Source organism: Eublepharis macularius, chromosome 2 (genome assembly GCF_028583425.1).
Source record: "Eublepharis macularius isolate TG4126 chromosome 2, MPM_Emac_v1.0, whole genome shotgun sequence".
Taxonomy (NCBI): Eukaryota; Metazoa; Chordata; class Lepidosauria; order Squamata; family Eublepharidae; genus Eublepharis; species Eublepharis macularius.
In genome coordinates, this window is record NC_072791.1 from 81,197,049 (window position 1) to 81,218,029 (window position 20,981).

Consider the following 20,981-nt stretch of genomic DNA (forward strand, 5'->3'; position numbering starts at 1 on the left):
TGGGCCTTTGTTCCTGGATGTGTGTGCATGTTTATTTAAGGATGTGTATCTTTACTACACATATACATGTTTGCTGCAGGAACTACTAGCCTAACACCAATGTACCCATGGCAAATGTAAACCGTGACTACAGGACAAGTGCAGGATTAATAGCAGCCAGGCAGGAGAGAGATTTAGATAGGAAAATTATGAGGGGGAAAAGGTTGAATCCTCTGACTACTGGAGTTTGGCTTAAGATTTATATGAGGCTTGGAAGAGAAACCCATCAGGGTTACAAACATTTCTGCAAGCTCCATTCTGTGTGAGATCAGAACTAGAGATGGGCACGAACTGCATTATAAACTTCAAAAACCCGCAAAACTGGCAATCGCGTGATCGCGATCCGGCGGTTCGTGATTGTCCACGGGGAACGAACCAGTGTTTGGGAGACGCCTGGTTCGGTGCGTTCGGCCACGGTTCGGGAAGCCAGACAGTCAGGCACCAGCAATCAATTCCCCTGGCAACGGAGCCGGAAGAATACCTGAACTCTCTCTGCGCTCCTTCTGCCGCCCTGGAAATCCGAATGGAAGCCCAGCTTATCTTGATCGGCAGGTCTTCCTTCCAACCACGGAGCTGCAAAGCGGTTACAAGTTGGGAGAAGACACCCAGGGGAGGGAGGGGGAAGGGGGTGTTCTGTAGCCATGGGCATTCCAATCTCATCCCTGCAAACCCTGATAGGCAGCTCTGACGGCCAAACACAGATCACCTGAGTTGCTCAATGGGACCTGTGCTTATAAATAGCCGTGGGCTCCCAGGCTGGGTTTCACTTTCAGCGAGCAGTGGAGTGGGACAGAGCTCTTGCTTGCCACTTGCTAGCCTTTGGGGAGAGAGACTGAGAGTATAATTCAGCTTGGATTTTTGTGGGAGTTTCCTGGGGGCCTTGGATTGGAGAGGGTATAACTCCAAGATCCCTTTTGCAATCTTGTCCAAACTTGGGTGATGGCTGTAGGAGAGCTTGTAAAAGACTCCCTGGGAATATGGGCTCTCTAAGTGCCATGGGGCCATTCTGCACCCCATGAACCACGAACCGGTTCGGCAACGGAAAATGTTCGTTGTGGTTCACAATCTTGGGATCGTCGTCGGCACCGAACCATGAACCGCTGGTTCGTTAAATTTTTTTGGTTCATGCCCATGTCTAATCAGAACTCTGAAAGAAGTTCCTCACATAGCAGTTGTTCTAATTTGCAGAACCTGTGTTCACACATCCCATGTAAACAATGTCTAAGACAGAGTTGTTCCGCCAGGCACATGGCTGAGGTCTGGGCCTCCGTTGGCCAGAAACAACAAGGGGTGTATAAAATCTAACCCTCTCTGCGAAGGCTGTCCACCATCCTGTTTTAGTTTGTAAGGCTGACTGTATAACTAGAAATGTTTTTATTTTGATGATGTTTTTAAATGTTTTATGGAAATGGAATTTTATTGTATTTTAATGGGTTGTGATCCACCCTGAGCCCACTCGCAGGAAGGATGGAATAGAAATGTGAAATAAATAAATAAAATAAAAATAGTCACCCGTATTGCTGAATAAAGGCACAAAACTCCAGTTAACAATAGCTTCCTTTGAAATGTACATGCAATAAAACAGATGCTTAAACATTCATCCTATGTGGCAGTGAACATGTTGGCTACAGATTGTTTTAAGCAAAAGTGATAGCAATTATGCTGCAACCCTGAACTTCTAATCTCAACATTTTGGAAAGCCAGGATCTTGAGATAAGTTGGTCCAAAGTCCTTGGAAAATTACATTTGCATTAGGATGGATCTTCAGGACCTATTTCTTAATGATATTTTGCAAATCTTTAAAGCATTTCATACGTCTCTGTTGATATCGGCTCTAGCAAAAGATAACCAATGACACAACAATCCACAAGCACAAGACAACTTATGGGATGACTCTGCTGATTCTTCTATTGAACTCATTGTGCTGTCAGGCTGCCAACTCCAGCCTCGGAAATTCCTGGAGATTTTGGGTGCTGCCTGGGTGGACAGAGTTTGGCCAGGGGAGGGGACTCAGGAGGGATATGATATCATAATGTTTGCCCTCTGAAGTTGCCATTTCCTCCAGGGGAACTGACAGTTGCAGTCCAGAGGTAAATCCGGGAGAACTCTAGGCCCTGCCTCGAGCTTGGTAACCCTAATCTGCTGTATTGTAAGAATGAAACGGCTTGTAGAAACTGCTGTTTGTGACAAGGAATCTATAGCTTTATACCTCAGATCCATTTCTAAGTTTTAGAAATCCTACTTAGCTAGTATTTGAGAACTGAACTTGAGAACTGAACTCCAGCCTAGTGAATTCCTGGTGCCTGTGGTGGTGCCTGGGGAGGGAGAAGATTTCACCTAGAATCTATGATAGGTCCCCAGGGTTGTTAAAATGGCTGTGGAAACTTGCCTAAATCCCTAAGACACTCACTGAGGTATCAACAGAGAAGTCCTGATGTCTTGGTCTTTCTAGTTAAAATAAACAACAGTATAAACCTAGTTCAATTAATAAACAAAGAAAGTGAATAAAACACAAACCAAACCCTATGTAGTTTTACATCTAGTAGCTGGTTCACTTGGCCATGCTCAGACTTTACACCTGCTGAGGTGGTTATGCTGCTAGTAAGGTGTTCCCCTCCCTTTACTCTGTGGAGAATGTACTGAAAAAGCTTTCAGAGCCTTCTTGCTTCCCATGCTTTCTAGTGCACTTGAGTACACAGTGTACATATACAAAGAATAAACAACATCCTGTTAAGTTTTAATTGAATGAGAAGAACCAGAAGAAGAAACAAAATAGCATCCTCATTAAGGAAAACAGAACACCTCATATAGTGGTCAGTTTTGGAGCTTGAAAAGTGATGCAGATGATTAAAAACAGTTTGCAATTCTCAGCCACATTTTAGAGAAGGAAAGAATGGGTTGTTTTTCCTGCCCAGCCAGGGAAATCTTTTTCATGCAATGTGGGAGGAGTGCTCTGGACAGCGCTGGATCTGTGCATTCTCCTAAAATGCGCATAGGGGCAAGGCCATTTGCAGCCAGTCTCCACTGATTACTAGAGTTTTGAATGTTTCAGATGGTAGCCATATTAGTCTGCAGTCGAAGAGCAACATCTGGGTCCAATGGCACCTTAAAGACCAACTATATTTCCAGGGTATGAATCTTTGAGAGTCAAAGCTCTGTTCGTTAGAGCTTGGGATCATTTCAATGTGCAGACTGCTGCCCTCAGCTGGTTGAGATTGCAGTTGCTTAATAGGGATGCTGTTGCCTGAGAGAGTCTCATTAGAAAAAAAAAGAAAGACTTTGCCTTTTGGAGCAGAAGATGTGGAGTATTATCCCCAGAGAAATAAATCATGTTAATGGTTAATAATGTGCAATTTATCACTGTAGTTTTGCTCTGAGAAAACTTTTTACAAGAGTCCTGGACAATATGGGGAGCTGGCTGGTTTGCTCCTGCAGTTGTTAAATCAAAAATTTGAAAATAAAGGACCGTCTGGGAGCTGTGTTATGTGCTCTGTGGTTGATTTGGAAACGGGGCTATAAAATGAAGAATTTTCACTTGAAATAACTTTTAAAGAGGTTCGAAGCAAACTGGAGAGAATTCAAAAGAAAGCAAAACATTATGGTAAACAAAAGGAATGCTCCAGATCAGATAAACATTTACCCAATACAGTCATCAAGCATAATATACTACAAATCTGAGCCTTATTACCTTACTTATCCATTCATGTATAAAGGCAGTTAAAGCCAAATGGTTATGGATGAGTTTTTCTTTTAGGGGGCTTATTTATTTCAAGAACCAAACCCTCTAGGGTGGTAGTCTTTGATACATGCACAAGCTTCTTTGGATCATCCAAAGAGCTAGAGGAGGATCTTGCTTTAAGGGGTCTGTGTTAAGAGCAGGGCTTTTTTTCAGCTGGAACGCGGTGGAATAGAGTTCCAGAACCTCTTGAAAATGGTCATGTGGCTGGTGGCCCCACCCCCTGATCTCCAGACTGAGGGGAGTTTAGATTGCCCTCCGTGCCACCAAGCGGTGCGGAGGGCAATCTAAACTCCCCTCTATCTGGAGATCAGGGGGCGGGGCCACCCACGATATGATCATTTTCTCCGAGGGCAACCCATTGAGTTCCACCACCTCTTTTCCCAGAAAAAAAGCCCTGGTTAAGAGGAATTTTTTTTGAAAAATGTATTGAGATTAGCTTGTAGTATAGACACCTGAATTGTAAACTGTGGATTTACCTACGCATCTACCTGCGTAGATGTAAATTTTAGTTATGGCATTAGAAATTACATTTTTAATTTTTAAAAAAGTAGTAATATTAATACAATAAATATTTGGAATGTATGGAAAAATTAGAAAGAGTAAATAAGAGGAAGAGGAAAATACACAATAGCAGCTTTCAGGTATAAAACTGTCTCTACTAAAATTCAAAGCCACTAGAGAAGGCACTGTATAAGATGCGACAGGTTTTGTTTGCAGCAAACATCGTTTAAAGAGTATCATAAAATATCCTACCTGCACATGCAGTCAGACTGGGGATGATTAGATTCTCTTTTCATGGAGGCTTTAAGGAGCAGCTATAATGATCAGATCAGTTCATAGCATTTGAATTGTAGCATTGAAAACATCAGGATTAGATAACCCTGGAGCAATGTCCATACTGCCTGTATAGGTCTATCTTTCTGGCTGCTATCTAATGTTAGAAAGCTGCAATTGTTCTACAGATATGATCCTTATACATGCCTGAATGGCTGGCAGACTGGGAACCCTCTACAAACAATTCAGCTACAGCATGTGTATGAGACAGGCTGTTTCTTACTATTGGAGCAATGTGACCAGCAGAAACCACCGTCTTAACCAGTGGTGAAGAATAAGATCCCTCTCTTCCCCCTCCCCTGACATCTAGCCATTCTTGCAGTAGCCTCATCTACTGTGCACTGTGGCAGAAGCACAATGCAGGTTTGCTGCCAGGACCTGTGAACAAATTTCAAAGGGCTGGTTTATATCAAGAGGCAAAGCTTTTCCTTGAGAGTTGCAGTTTGATTGCTGGTGTGGGATTACATATTAGAATGTTCCTCCTCAAGAAGCCTGTCCTGCACGTAGGAAGAAAAGAGCATGTCATAGAAAAGGCTAGGTCAAACTTTTCTGCCTGTCATCCTAGTTTTCTACATGCAGAAAATCTCTTTGTCATGGAGAGCAACTGGGCACGTCACACACACATGCACCTATCCAGAAGCCTAGAATGAGAGATGCCAGGTAAAGCTTTGGCACTTGATTCTTCTTGTTATAAATGAGGCCAATTGTATGTGTTTCTGATTTGACATGATACATCTGTGCCTTCTCCATTCAGAATGAACCGAGTATGACTGTACATTAATGATACCACATGGAAGCAGTGAGCAAGCCAGGCAACTGAGGCAGTGTTCATACCCTGCAAAAAGTTGAGCTAATGGGATGCCTTGGCCTAATTATTTTAGACCAACCATTCTATCATCTCAAAAGTATTTGAACAATATACTGTATTCATCCATCTTGCTATCTCTTTGCCATCTTCCATATATAGAGAGAATGTGAATTAAGGATAAGAGGGAAAGCCCAGCACTATTCCAACTAGCTAAGGGACAAGTTGGGCAGAAAGAGAGGGGGGCAGCAGTGGTTTGCACCCCCTTCCTCTTGTCATTATCCATTTATTCAGTACTATCCTACTGTAGTACTCTAAAATATCAAAGCAACACATAAAACTCTCATAAAATCATACATGGGATGGGACCCAGTGTGGTATAGTGGACATATCCTTGCTCACAGTGTTGTCTTTGGGGTAGTCACGCTCTCTCTTAGTCTAGGTTAGCTCATGGAAGTGTTGTGAGGGCAACATTGATGAGGGGAGATCCACGTGCCCCACTCTGAGCTCTTTCAAGAAAGAGCAGCTAAAAATGCAATAGGTAAGAAGCGCTGTGATGTTCCATTTCGCTTGCAAATCAAGAATCAGGTACTCACTCGGGTTCCTGCTCTTAGACCGACACAGCAGAGACGGGTGCGTTCAAAACAATATCCATTATTTAGCATGGAGATACAGGGATGGGAGCAACTGGTTTCAGGACAAGGAAGCTCATGTAATCTACAACTCTAACATATGGAACCCAGCAGGGACTCCCTCCCGTGAGACTATACTAACTCACGTCAGTATCGAAGCAGGGAAGCAGACTGTTCCATTGTAACATATACAAGAAATACACCACAGTTACAAAATACATATATTTTTAAAACTTCCAGAGCAATGCATTGCATTGTCAAAGAGCAAAAACCACAATTAGGGTTTACATGAAATTTCCAAGGTTTTTGTCTTTTCCTCTCAGTTTTTTTGCCTGCAAACCTTCATCTTGCATAGATTTATTCTTTAGATAATGTGTGAAACGTTCGAGATGTTCTGTCTCCCTGTGACTGTGTACAGCCGTGTCTCGGTTATATCCCGTCCAGGGATATTGCACGTACACTTTGTGCTAGCACTAAACAGATTAAAACTATAACACATTCCAGGCTAAGGAGCAATTAGTCAGTGTAAACGAAACTTTTAATTGCACCTATGATTTATTGAGCGGAAGCCAAACAATTAAGATTCATTCTTCGACATGATCATTCTTCGACAGCTGCAGAGAATGGCCATTTGTGTGCATGTGTGATTGAAGAGCCGCTTCTATCTGGAAGGGCTCAGACCACTTTTCTTCATCTGAAGGGAATGTTTATATACCCTACTGTTAACCAGGAAGGCCGACTGTTCTTTTTGGTGGCCTTCCCTATAGGAGGAAGGAAAAGAACTGTGTGCAGGTAAGCCTGCAAGAGCATGAGCTTTCCTTACCTTTGAACCTTTTCTTGGGGCCTGAGCCTTAGCTTTATATGTGGACTTTTTATAATACTGTCTTCTCTAGTGGGCTCAGAGGTTTTGCTGCCAAGCAGCCCCCCAAAATACATCTGATCTCCTGTTCCTTCAATACACCACTTGCTGTTGAGCAGAAGTCCACTGGATTGGCCTAGTGCTTCAATATCTCAAGTCCATATGGTACACGTTAGTGATTTTGACGGGTGACTCAGATCTTTCGGTGTTTCAATGAACAGAAGAGACACTGAACATGTCTAGAAGCACATTGCAATATTTAGCAGAAAACACTGTACGAACATTACATGGGCATCTATTTTACAATAATAAACATAACACGGCAATTTTCCAGAGAGCCCAAGCAGTCAATATTATTATCCCCACATTGCAACCAGGGGCTGAGGCCTGCCTATGGCTATCCGCTGCATTCATGTTGAAGTATGATTTAGACTGGAGTGTCCTAGTTCATAACTCATACTTGCTCCTACTGTGAATCCATATCTAGTAATTCCAAAGACACTTGTGATTCATTTATTGTGAGTGCACACAGAGAGCTCTTCATCCCATAAACTTGCAGGAGGGCTCCATTTTACTGTCACTGTTGTAGTCCAGTTTTTCATTTCTCTTTCTCTTATCTGCCAGAGAAGATCTTTGTATCCAGCCAAATCATTGTCGGTGTTTGGAACTAGGATGAATCAGGCGTAAAATGAAAATAAATTGCTAATTCCTCCTAATAATGCCTGATTTCCTGATCTGATATCCCACATTAATTCTAATTACTTATCCAGAGTCAGAGCATTAATCAACATCTTAAAACGTCTTCTTCCTTAGCAACAATGATGCACCAAGCAGCTGGCATAGCAAATGTGCCTCTGTGCCAGAGATGTGCCTCTGTCATGCTGGCTTGGTTCAGAGAGCAGCTTTCTCATGGAGGTGGGATCCTCATCAAATGGACAGGGATATTAGGTTTTACTGGCCTGTTCAATAAATGATAAATGTGAAAGGCAGTGCTAGAGATTCATGGTCAGGCACAAATTTGTCCACATCATTATTATCACCAATGTAACATGCCTCTGATGTACTTAACTCATAAAGAATTGATCTGTAATAGCAGCTAATGTCACTGGTTTTGAGGTCTCCTCATTCTATTGTCCCTTCTTTCTATCCATAATAGGCATAGCTAGGACTAACCTGGCCACCATTATCTCCATTAGCACTAGGTAGAACATCCTGATGGCCATTTAATCAATTCCAGAGTTACCATCTTCATCACATCCCTGCATCTGAATTTTTGCTAAAGAATGTTACAGATTTTAGAGGGCCAAGAGGGATATAACTGAACATCCAAGTGTGCACTGCTGCTTTACCCACTGAGACAGAAACCCAATTTTATTTTATTTACTTAAAAATGTATGCCCCCTTTCCCACCAAGTTCAAAGTGGCTAACAGCAAAATTCAACTACAGAACAATAGAAACATTCCATCACACTTCATCATCCTGCACAGTTTATGAAAGCTGACCAGTGATGGAGAATCCTGGAAAAAAGCATGACCTTTCCAGGATGGACTGATCCTGGGTCTGTGATGGAATCATAAGCAACAAATCTTGAGAGGACCTCAACTGACACGTGCATTGATACAGGGATAGGCATTCCTTCAGGTATACAGGTCCCAGACCATGAAAAGTCTGGAAGTGCGAAGGAACAGATCTGCAAGCCTTGTTTCCTCAGGTCTCAGAAGGTCAGAAAACCCTGCAGCTGTCCCAAATGTCAGTGCCACCACAACTTTTCTTTACTCCAGTGTGTATGGAAGTTGATAGTTTGTGACTGGGTTTTTAGAGAGAAAATAGCTGAACTTTTGTTCAAGATGCAAGTGTTGAAAGGATTTGTGGTCTAGCATAGGAATGCATTTACCAGTGCTGATTAAGAACACCTGCAGAACAGTCCTAGACTCCCTAACTATTTGTACTTGAGGGACTGTTCTCATGACAGCTCTGTAGTTTACTCCCTAGATTTTTCACAGCTGTAATGCCAATTGAGGTCTTAACCCTGATTGGTTCCTGTGTTGCCAGGTGGGTTGGCAAGGCCATGACATGTAACTCAGTGAGGCCTAGAAAGATGGCTTCTCAGTTCACTCAATTTAGTAGCAGTGCTATTTTATCCTATCCCATGCAGCATGTTGTTATGCTGGCTTGACTGAGTAAAGAAGAGATGGCTCACTATGTGATGGACTGGTGAGATATGCAGCTATGGAAACCACATTGAGATGCTTAGTTAGTTAGCTTTTAAGTTTAGACAGACAGGTTTTAGCATTTAGCAACAGTTAAGAATTTCTTGTTTTATTGCTTATTGCCTGAAGAGAGTGCTTCTTGTTCTGTGGAGACTCTCCTTAATTAATAAACACACTTATCTTTTATTAAGCTGAAGTCTGGAATTCATGTCTTGTGCGTGGGTATGCCCTAGAAATGAAATGGAGATTGGAAAGCATGGCCTTTGAGAAAGGGAGAGCTTTTAGTCTCATAAATAACTTGAACCTCCTTCTGCCTGACTGGTCTCTGAAGTGGCTGTGTGTCAGTGCTCAGAACTGGGAGGTGTGAAGACTGTGGGGTGCATGTACAGTGGGGTGCCAAACTGGTTAGTAACCCCGCCACCCAAAATCCAAGAATGTTCCTGCTGTACAGATTTGCACATTAACACTCTGTTCCTGTGTTGCTGTTTGTATTTTATATATATTCTGTAAACCACCTCGAGCACCAGACATGGTGGAGAGGAGGTATATAAGTTGGATAAATATATTTAGCGACTTCACCTAGATACTGTGTCTCCCACTTCACTCCTACAAGCTCGCACAGTGACAATCTATTGCATTTTTATAATCTTGAGATATTGCAGTCTCTGGATAGTAACACCCAATTGGTGTGGTGTGTTTATAGAGATCAAGCTTACAGAATTCAAAATATAAGGAAGTTTAATAAACAAAAAAGCCACATGGTCTATTCTACCATCAAGCTAAGCAAGGATACAAAGAAAACGTGAAAAAACACAATATTTTTACTGTAAACTCTGTATGTATTCTAGTAATGTTGTTGCTAGGGTAGGCTAGTAAAACATGAAGTTACAGCATTTAAAGCTCCACCATTACCTTGACTCTCAGAGTTGGGACTTCTATCATCGCTGGCCAGGTGGACATGATGGAGTCCCTAAGTAAAGACTTAGACTTTCATGGCTTCTACCTTCCTGATCAAAAACTGTAGGAGAAGTGAGAGAGATCTTCCTTTTGTTCTGCCTCAAGAGGAGGAAATTATTATCTAGCCATTTGGCTATCTAAGTCTCTGTCCTTTTGGGTGTGAATCTTGTTCTACTTCAGCTATAACCATTAGTATCTGCAAGCACTAAAATACTCTGTACTTGGGGCATGATGGCTCTTCCCCAGGCCCTCTTCTTTCTGCTAGCTATGAGTTTGCAGCCAAGCTCCCACTCATGAACATAGTGTAATCCTAGTGGTTGAATTGGTGGGGTGAATTCTAGGGTGGAAGGCATTTCTCTGCATAAAGTAATAACCAGCATATTCAACTGAGACTGGAAAGGCAATCAATGAAATTAAAACTATTAAATATGCCTATTAATAGGTGGGCAGCTGTATTTTGTACCAACTGGAATTTTTGGGATACCTTCATGGGCAATCTCATGTAGTGTGCTACAATTATCCAGTCTTGAGATTACAAAAGCTGGACCAGTGTTTCCAAGCTAGCAGAGTCTAGAAGATAAGGAAAAAGCAAGAGTCCAGTAGCACCTATAAGACTAACAAAATTTGTGGTAGGGTATGAGTTTTTGTGAACCACAGCTCTCTTCTTCAGATGCTTTTATGAGCTGTGGCTCACAAAAGCTTATACCCTACCACAAATTTTATTAGTCTTATACTTACTACTGGATTCTTTCTCTTTTCCACTGCTACAGATAGACTAACATGGCTACCCATCTTGATCTTGCAACTGCCTCCGGGTCCCTAAACAAAAATGAATTACTCTGTAGTAAATAAATTTCCCTGCAAGAACTGAAAGTGAATAGAGCCACAGCCCTTTAAACAGGCAGGTGGTAGCACACTCTGCCAATGCAGGAGCTTTTGGTGTTCACAGGCAGGAAGATTAATATGTGGTAAAAATAGGCAAGGAAGATAGAGCTTCCGGTTTGGGATTCATGAAGGTCTAACGCAGCTCAGGGAGCTGAGCTGTCCGTGCCGCTGTTTGTAGGGGCTGGAGGGGCACAAACTGCCCATAGCCCCCTGTTCTCAGGCGGAGAACAGGCAAGTACGCTCAAAAACCTGAGGGCACGTTGATCTCGGGTGTGAGGAGGGTTCTACACAACGAGCCCCCATCCACCTTTGAGGTCCCACCCGAAGAAAGGTAGCCAAGATCTCTGCAGCGGCTCTGGAGTCAATTTTTGGCATAAGACCTACATGCCCAAGCTTCAGCAAACCAAGAAGGGAACCTGAATCGATTGGATAATCGAAGCAGCGACTACAACCCAAGAGTAACATTTAAGAAGGTAAAGATTGCTATCTCTCAATACGGGACAGATTACAATAAGAAATAAAGTAACAAAGAGAATTAGAAAACTGCGAGAGACTTGATAACTGAGAAAACTCCGGCAAATAAATTTTTAAAAAGTGACATTGTAAAGAGAAGTTAGCGCGGAAAAACGATTATTGTTTACATACCTGCGGCTAGGAAGAGATAGCGGACTGTGATAAAGTTTTAACATCGCGAGAACTGCTGTGAAACGGAGAGGAACAGGAAGTGCGTCAGAACCATAAAGAGACTGGCGAGAAGTGGCTTGTAAACAACGGAAGTGGAACATCGCCATTTTGAAGTAGGGCAAAGCTGCAACTTCAAGGAAAACGGAAGTAGGCCATCTTTGATAAGGATAAGGGCGGTTGTCTCAAAATAAAACCATAGAGAAAAGACGCCCGACATTTTGGACTGCGTAAATACTAGTTTTTAGAAAAACCACCTAAATCTGGACTTTTAAAAACAAAAGAAAATAATAAAGTAGCGCCACGGAGTTAAGGAAAAGAACAGACTCGTGGGAGCGAAGTAGAGCTAGCCCCACGATGTCGAAGAAGGAATGGCAAACGGCGCTGGAAAATTTAGACAAAAAAGTTTCGGAAGGAAATAAAGAGCTTTAAGATATGATGCAAGAGATGGCGAAAAATTTGAAAGATTTTAAAGAGGCACTTAAATCGGAGATGGCAGAACTAACTAAGAACATGGATCAAGTTCAAAAAGACTTGCAAGTTACACAGCAAGTTACACACACAAGTTAATGCAGTAGAAAATGCGGCTGACACTTTGGCAGATGTGCAGAGAATGGAGATGAGAGGAGTGAAGGGAAGAATGGCCGTAGCTGAATGTAAACAAATGGAAAAACAACTTAGATTTTGTGGAATTCCGGAAGTTTTGGAAAAATCAGCCCAAGAGCAGATTACAGAAATTTTGGCGGGTTACCTGGGTAAAGAAGAAGAGGAGATAGCAGCGCTTCTGGACGTGGCATACAGAATTAATTCAAAATTTGCAGCTCAAAAAAAGTTACCAAGAGATATGATTGTGCAATTTACAACTAGAAATACAAGAGAGTCAATCGTGAGTAAACAATTTCAGGATCCATTAGAAGTCGATGGGAAAGTGGTGAGAATCATGAAAGAACTGCCCAGATCGGTGTTGTTGGAGAGGAAAAAGTACAGAGAGTTGGTCCAGATGTTAAAGGATTTGAAAATCAGATACAGATGGGAAATACCTGAAGGACTGGCTTTCGAATTTGGTGGAGCAAGGAGAAACATCAGATCTGGCCAGGAGATGGAAACGTTTATTAAGGACAATGAAAAAGACTTACCAAAAAGAGCTAAAATTTGATCATGGAGTGTAAAATTATATCTTGGAATGTAAATGGACTAAATTTACCTTTTAAACGTAAGACTATTTTCCATTGGCTTTTAAAACAAAAATGTAACATAGTGTGCTTGCAAGAGACACATATCAAAAAGCAGGATGTAAAATATTTGAAACTTGCAAAACTTGGAAATGAATTTGCAGCAGCTTCCAAAAAGAAGAGAGGAGTTGTATTGTATATAAAGGAAGAACTGCAGCCAAAATTAGTTCTAAGCGATACAGAAGCCAGATATATAGCAGTGGAAATAATTTGGAACTCTAAGAAGACTTTGGTGATTGGAATTTACGCGCCTAATGGGGCAAAAGAAAATTTTTTCAAGGATTTACAGAAACAATTAGACGAACTGACCTATGATCAAATAATTCTGGCAGGTAACTTCAATGGAGTTACAAACTTGGAAGAAGACAAGAAATCTAAAATTGCACAAAAAAAGAGAGGACTTTTGCCAAAATCATTCTTTGCGATTAAGGAACAAGAAAGTCTGGAAGATGTATGGAGGAGACAAAAATCCTAAAAATAGACAATATACATTTTACTCTGCAAGACATTTTACACTATCAAGAATTGACATGATCTGGGCCTCCAAAGAATTGGTGGTATGGACTAGAGACGTGGAGATAATGCCCAAGGTAGGCTCAGATCATAATCCAATCATGTGGAGATTTGGAAAAAATACTAAAGGAAGAGGATGGAGGATAAATGAAGACTTGCTGCAGACGGAAGAAAACATTGCGTTGTTACGAAGAGAAACCAAATTCTTTATACAGTACAATTTGAACAAGGATATACCAACTTATAAGGTATGGGACACATATAAAGCTGTGATTAGAGGAATACTAATGGACTTGAACGCAAGAGCTAGGAAGAGAAAGGAAGAAAAGAGACTTGAAATTATGGAAAAAATTAAAGCCAAAGAGATACAACTTAAGAAAAGACCAGGGAAAAAGAAAATATATCAGGATATGAAAATCCTGCAGGAACAATTGACGGCAATGAATAACAAAGAATTGGAGTGGAATTTAAAAAAAATGAAGCAGAAGTCGTTTGAAGGTGCAAATAAACCTGGGAAATATTTAGCGTGGCAGTTAAAGAAAAAAAAGGAGAAGAAAACCATAACTAAGATTCGAGAAGAAGATAATATATTGATGGATCAATCTGCCATTAGTAGAGCCTTTTTTAAATTTTATGCAAAACTTTACCAAAAAAAGGAGGTGAATAGAGATTCAATAGCGGAATATTTGGAGAAAATGAAGCTTCCAACAATTTCAGAGGAATGGAAAGAGAAGTTAAATAGGGAAGTGACAGAGGAAGAAATAAAAGAAGCTATACAATCAACAAAACTAGGGAAAGCGCCTGGACCGGATGGAATAACAGCAAAGTTTTATAGAACGATGGCTAATGAACTGACACCGTTTTTAAGGGAGGTAATCAATGGAATTTTGCAAGGCCAAAAGATTCCTGATTCATGGAATGAAGCTAATATATCACTGATCCCGAAAGATGGACAGGATTTGACTAATGTTAAGAACTATCGGCCATTTTCGCTGCTGAATAATGACTATAAAATATTTGTGAAAATTATGGCGGAAAGGTTAAAGGGATGGATGTCGGAATTTATTGCAGAAGAACAGGCTGGATTCCTACCTAATAGACAAATTAAGGACAATTTAAGGACAGTAATAAACGCTATTGAATACTACGACAAGCACTGTGATAGGGAAGTTGGTTTCTTTTTTGTGGACGTGGAAAAAGCATTTGACAATTTGAACTGGGACTTTATGTTTGCCACTATGGAAAAGCTGCAAATGGGAGAAAAGTTCATACAAGCAGTAGACCAATGTGCAGCGATTGTAGTCAATGACAATTTGACTAAAAAATTGAAAATAAGTAAAGGTACAAGACAAGGCTGCCCATTGTCTCCATTGTTGTTTATTTTGATTTTGGAAATTTTGCTGATTCAAATTTGAGAGGACGATACAATTCGTGGCATAAAAATAAAGGAATTTTCCTGCAAAGTCAGAGCATTTGCGGATGATGTAATGTTGATAGTGGAAGACCCGATAGATAACATGCCAAAAATAATGGATAAAATAAAGGAATTTGGAGACATGGCTGGATTCTATGTGAACAAAAAGAAGTCGAAGATATTGTGTAAGAATATGACGAAGCAAAATCAGCAAGAATTAATGGAGACAACAGACTGCGAGGTAACTAATAAAGTAAAATATTTAGGAATCGAGCTGACTGCGAAAAATATAGATTTATTTAAAAATAATTACGATGCACGTGTGAGAGAAAAAGCTACTCATACTTCTGGAATCCCCATCCAGCCCAACTCCTTCTTTTTCTCTGCTCCCCCTTTTCAATCTCTCTTAGTTGCAGCCATTGCCTAACCTTACAAGAACATCTTCTGCTGAAAGGCGATTGCTTTACCTCTCTTGTCATTAAAAGGCTCTTCTCAGCAATTGCACCTCCCTTTTGGCTCTTTCACTTCAGCCACTGCAGGGATTAACAGGCACACAGGCATACTTGAGGAATGGTGGGATCCACCACAGCCTCTCCCTGGTTTCTTCTGGGTAGGTGTGTACAGGCTGGGTGCGGAGTGTTCACAGAAATCAGACTAGCAGCATCTGAATTAATAAAGAGTTTACTGGCATCATGCATGTCTATTTACATAGCAGATCTGAACAAGATTGAATGAAAAGCAATATAACCAACCGTTCTCTGACCCTACTTTTCCTTATCCCTATGATGTTATGGTAAGGAGAGGTTCCTTCTCTTGGCATTTCAAGCATTCCTCTGTGCCAAGGATGGAGCCCCCATTGTTTTGCAGTATGTGGTCAGTGCTGTCATTGGGAAAAAAGGAGCTCAGGTCTGAGATACCTCTGTGTCTGAAGAAGTTGGCTAAGAAGAAACAGGGAAGACACCCCCACTTTCTTGGGGTCAGGCGGTCTTTATATCTCAGACCTCTTCATTCTTTCCCCTTTCTAACTTTTGAAACTGGCATCTTATCAGTAAAGAACTTTTACTCACGAAGTAAAATCTCTTGAGAATTGCCTAGGATCCTTACACCATAGTTTTCCTAGATAGAGGTGAGGATGCCAGGAGAAGGGAAGGACTGAATACTGAAGACAGGAGAATAGATAGAAGTAGGCTGGCTGGTGATGAGAAGGAAGCAGGAAAAGGGGAGAGACTATGGGGGCTTTCAGAGAAGAGGAAGAAGAAATAGTGGGGGAGGGGAAATGAGATGCCCCCTGCAAGTCCTGGTAGGCTGCCTGTTTCTTATATATAATTATGAACATGTCCCATCTGTGGATTCTTAAATCCAGAGACTGGGGCCATGTAAAGACAGAAAGCATTTTCCTACAGACCTAGTGGATCCCCTCAGGATTGAAGAAAAATGTGAAAAGTGAACAAAAAAGGGAAGGGGAGGTTTAAATCTGCTTAACGGAGGAATGTTGTCTGTGTTTGTGCAGATAATGTAAAGGAATGTCTGTGCAGGGGCTGTGCCGTCGTGAATGCAAGGGCTGGATAGCTGGATGCGTAGGGGAGTAGGAGCCTGCCTGCCAGGTAGAGTAGGCAACACTGTGGGCAGGCAGGTATATGGTTGGGGGTGGGGGGTAGATGGAGCCAGAGCCACTGCAACTGCTGTCCCACAGCTATTGGTAGTGGTACTGCAGGCAGGTGGCTTGGCCACTGAGTGGGTGGCCCATTGAGGGAGTGAGACAGGGGACAAGAAGGGAACCCACCTTTGTAATAATTATAATTGTAATTCCTAAAGATGAATGAGCAGATGTATTGTCGAAGGCTTTCACGGCCGGAGAATGATGGTTGTTGTGGGTTTTCCGGGCTGTATTGCCGTGGTCTTGGCATTGCAGTTCCTGACGTTTCGCCAGCAGCTGTGGCTGGCATCTTCAGAGGTGTAGCACCAAAAGACAGAGATCTCTCAGTGTCACAGTGTGGAAAAGATGTAGGTCATTTGTATCTACTCAGGAGGGGTGGGGTTGAGCTGAGTCATCCTGTAAGAGTTTCCCAGGGTGTGGAATGCTAATGGCGGGAGGCTTCACTGTATCCTGAGGAGGTTCTTTTGCATATGGATTGGTACTTGATGTGCTAATCTTCTCTGCAGGGCTATTGTCGGGTGTGGAGTGTTTTGTTAGCCTGGTGTTTTTCAGAACTGGAAACCATGCTCGGTTCATTCTTAAGGTTTCTTCTTTCCTGTTGAAGTTTTGCTTATGCTTGTGAATTTCAATGGCTTCCCTGTGCAGTCTGACAAAGTAGTTGGAAGTGTTGTCCAGTATTTTGGTGTCCTGGAATAAGATACTGTGCCCTGTTTGAGTTAGGCTATGTTCAGCCACTGCTGATTTTTCAGGTTGTCCAAGTCTGCAGTGTCTTTCATGTTCTTTTATTCTTGTCTGGATGCTACGCTTCCAGACAAGAATGAACCGAGCATGGTTTCCAGTTCTGAAAAACACCAGGCTAACAAAACACTCCACACCCGACAATAGCCCTGCAGAGAAGATTAGCACATCAAGTACCAATCCATATGCAAAAGAACCTCCTCAGGATACAGTGAAGCCTCCCGCCATTAGCATTCCACACCCTGGGAAACTCTTACAGGATGACTCAGCTCAACCCCACCCCTCCTGAGTAGATACAAATGACCTACATCTTTTCCACACTGTGACACTGAGAGATCTCTGTCTTTTGGTGCTACACCTCTGAAGATGCCAGCCACAGCTGCTGGCGAAACGTCAGGAACTGCAATGCCAAGACCACGGCAATACAGCCCGGAAAACCCACAACAACCATGAATGAGCAGAATCTTCAAAGCCAGGAGTGCAACAGAACATGTCCCTTTTAATCATCAGGCTGCCTTAAAATCCTTGCAATGGAAATAAAAAACAGATTGTTATGTTCATAGCTTAAAAAGAGATACCACAGCTCAAGTTTGACTGGAAGTCCTTCTCCTTAATCCCTGCAGTGGGATGACTCTGCCACTGTTCTGAGGTAGTTTGTTCTGATCTTATTTCGTATGTTCCAAGGTTAAGACTTAGCATTGAAAAAGAAGCCACAGCTGAGCCCCTGTGAGTTCCAGTGCAAATTATTTCCTGGTAGTATTGATCTATCAAATTCACAGCAACAACAAATGCTGGAGGTCACAGTGTGGAGTCACAATATGGTATGCAGACTTTTGAGTTATGCAGAATGCTTCTTTGGGTTAGATGTTAAAAAAATCAAAAGGGAAATATATTCCTGGGAGAAAATACAATATTATACTACTCTGTCTTCAGTTTGTTTTAGTATTGCCCATTACCACCAACATCAAAGCACGATCTGGACAGGTTTTAACACCATGCCCTCTCCCAGAAATAGCTTCTCCTCTATTTTTTTTTAAAAACTCAGATAGTGAGAATGCATACACCACTAAGCCAAGATCTATCATAGATTTATCCTGTTGCTCCTCTAAGTCACTCAGGGCAGAACATATGGTTCTTCTTTCCTCCGTTGTCCCATCTCAATAACCCTGTAAGTTTGGTTTAGGCTTATTAGAAATAGTTACATTTGGTTGGTAGCAGAGTTACTCAGTCAGAAGAGTTTTCCCCAATGTGCAGTAATTAAGCCTCAGACAATAGAAAAGATAGAACTTACAGTTCACTGAGGTAGATTCCATTCACTGCAATATCTTGGGGTAGAAATAAAGATGCCTCTTCTAAAGATGAATTTTCCCTATTGGGCATGGTCAGCTAATCCATCATCATGCTTGCATATAGTATATGGATGAGGACTTCATGGCAGGTGCTCTGAGGAATATGTCCTTCCCTTTGGAAGGCCATGAGGCAGGAAAAAGAGAATCTTGCGAAGGAAGCAGAGAGAGGAAGAGGCATTCCCACCTTAGACAAAGAGAAGTCACTTACTATTAAGAGAGTAACGCACAAATGGAAAGACATGCTGCCCCCCCCCCCATGTTCAAGGCATGCTGAGTTGCCTATTCCATTAAGGCTGAGAAATGGTAAGTACAGAAAGTGACTGGGTGAACTGGATTTAAACTTTGGATTTGGATTTAAACTAGTCTGACAGTCTAAATATTACATCACACAGGCTCTTCCTCATTCAAGACCCATATTTCAAACTGCCTTCCACTCTGAAAACACTACTGCCTGTCTCCATCCCTAGACAGCCATGTGTATGAAGGAAAGGATGCAGGCATCTGGATGTCCTTTGAAAGCCCAGTCACCTGGCTGAACAGTCAAGTGGCAAAGGGGCTGGCCCATTGCAACCCCAGCCGGAAGGAAGAGACAGACACAGACTTGGAATAAAGGGCCGTTTATTAAAATGACCATAAAGGTAATGCACGGCAAGAGCTAACTAAGCGGTACAGGTCAAGCCCTGGGGTCAGCACACTGACCACCGCCTTGCCTGTCTGGGCGAGCCCCAATGCCCCGGGTGTAGGCCATCTCAGGAATGGCTGCAACCCGGCCAGCTAGGCCCTCGGATCCCCACTCAAGCACCTGTTGCGCCCCAGCCGCCCAAGCATGAGGTTAGGCCTTGTTCCCGGGGATCCACTCAGGCGTCTGCCCTCCCTGACGGTAGCCGCCCAAGCATACCGCCCTAATGACAGACCCTGTTCCCCAACCTTGGGGAATGCCACAGGGGCTCACCGGCCCGCACCCTATTCCCAAAATCTCCTGCCAACTACTAACGAAACAGCACAACCCAACAATAACTCAGAACACTGCAATTAGTGCAAGGTAGGCGAAAAAACCCCCTTCCCAAAAGCCAATCAGGGAAAAGAGGTAAAAATTCCTACCTGGCTCTGAACCCAGCAGCCGGCTATTCCTGCACTAAAAACAGGGTGAGGTGGGTGGGCCGAGCGCTCGAAGAGACTGCAGCTGGAGTGAGTGGAGCCGCCTGGATCAGGCTCTTGGCTCCGCCCCCCAGCTAAGCCCAGGATGCCTGGGAAGGGAGCCTGTCTCCTTTCCTCCAGGGCGGGGCCGCAAAGGACGGCTCCCAGCTTGAGCGGCATTCTGCCGTGCTGGGAGAGTCGCATTGCAACCCCAGCCGGAAGGAAGAGACAGACACAGGTTTGGAATAAAGGGCCGTTTATTAAAATGACCATAAAGGTAATGCACGGCAAGAGCTAACTAAGCGGTACAGGTCAAGCCCTGGGGTCAGCACACTGACCACCGCCTTGCCTGTCTGGGCGAGCCCCAATGCCCCGGGTGTAGGCCGTCTCAGGAATGGCTGCAACCCGGCCAGCTAGGCCATAGGATCCCCACTCAAGCACCTGTTGCGCCCCAGCCGCCCAAGCATGAGGTTAGGCCTTGTTCCCGGGGATCCACTCAGGCGTCTGCCCTCCCTGACGGTAGCCGCCCAAGCATACCGCCCTAATGACAGACCCTGTTCCCCAACCTTGGGGAATGCCACAGGGGCTCACCGGCCCGCACCCTATTCCCAAAATCTCCTGCCACCGCAAGGGTCAAGCCTCTGCTTAGACCCTCGCGCCCCACAGGTGGCCTAGAGCCACCCAAAGCCCTTGCCGTAGGTCATCTAGGAATATATCATTGCCCTCAGGTGACAGATGGACACCATCTCCTCTGTAGAGGTGGACAAATTCGGCCCTAATCTTGGGGTGTGGCAAATAAATACCCAAGCCTTGCCCCAAAGACCTCTTAATAGCGTGGTTAGCCTTATGTCAGGCCCTCTCTATTGCCCTGGTGTCAAAGGCCTCCCACCAAACCCGTCGTTGTAGCATCTCTGACCATACTATAAGCACACTCGGCCATCGGCTGCTTATGTATTCAAGGTCCTCAGCTACCTGCATCGACAGGGCCTTGCCCTGTACCAGCCCAAGGTCATTACCACCCAGGTGAATGACCACAATGTGTGGGGGAGGACCTTTCCGTCCCCTAAACAGGAGAGGCAGCAGGCCGGGCCATCTGAGACCATGCCTGCCCTGCCAATCCACCGTGGCCACAGCGCACAGGCCCAGCTGGGATCCAAACTGTGTTCTCTTGGCTTGATTGGCCGCCCAGAACACCATGCTGTGGCCACAAATCAGGATTCTCTTCCTCTCCTGGCCCGACACGGCACCTGAGGAAAGAACAATTAGTTTGCCATTTAGAACTGATGTAGGGGCTGGACA

General features: G+C 43.2%; 1 protein-coding gene across 1 annotated transcript in view; it reads right to left on the reverse strand.

The window, feature by feature from the left end:
- The window catches only part of LOC129323422 (uncharacterized), a 98,440-nt gene that overhangs the window by 75,109 nt on the left and 2,350 nt on the right, over window positions 1-20,981 (reverse strand). Inside the window, exon 2 of the mRNA XM_054969954.1 lies at window positions 20,550-20,929. Within this exon, the coding sequence (XP_054825929.1) occupies window positions 20,550-20,929 (380 nt within the window). The remainder of the gene's footprint in view (window positions 1-20,549; window positions 20,930-20,981) is intronic.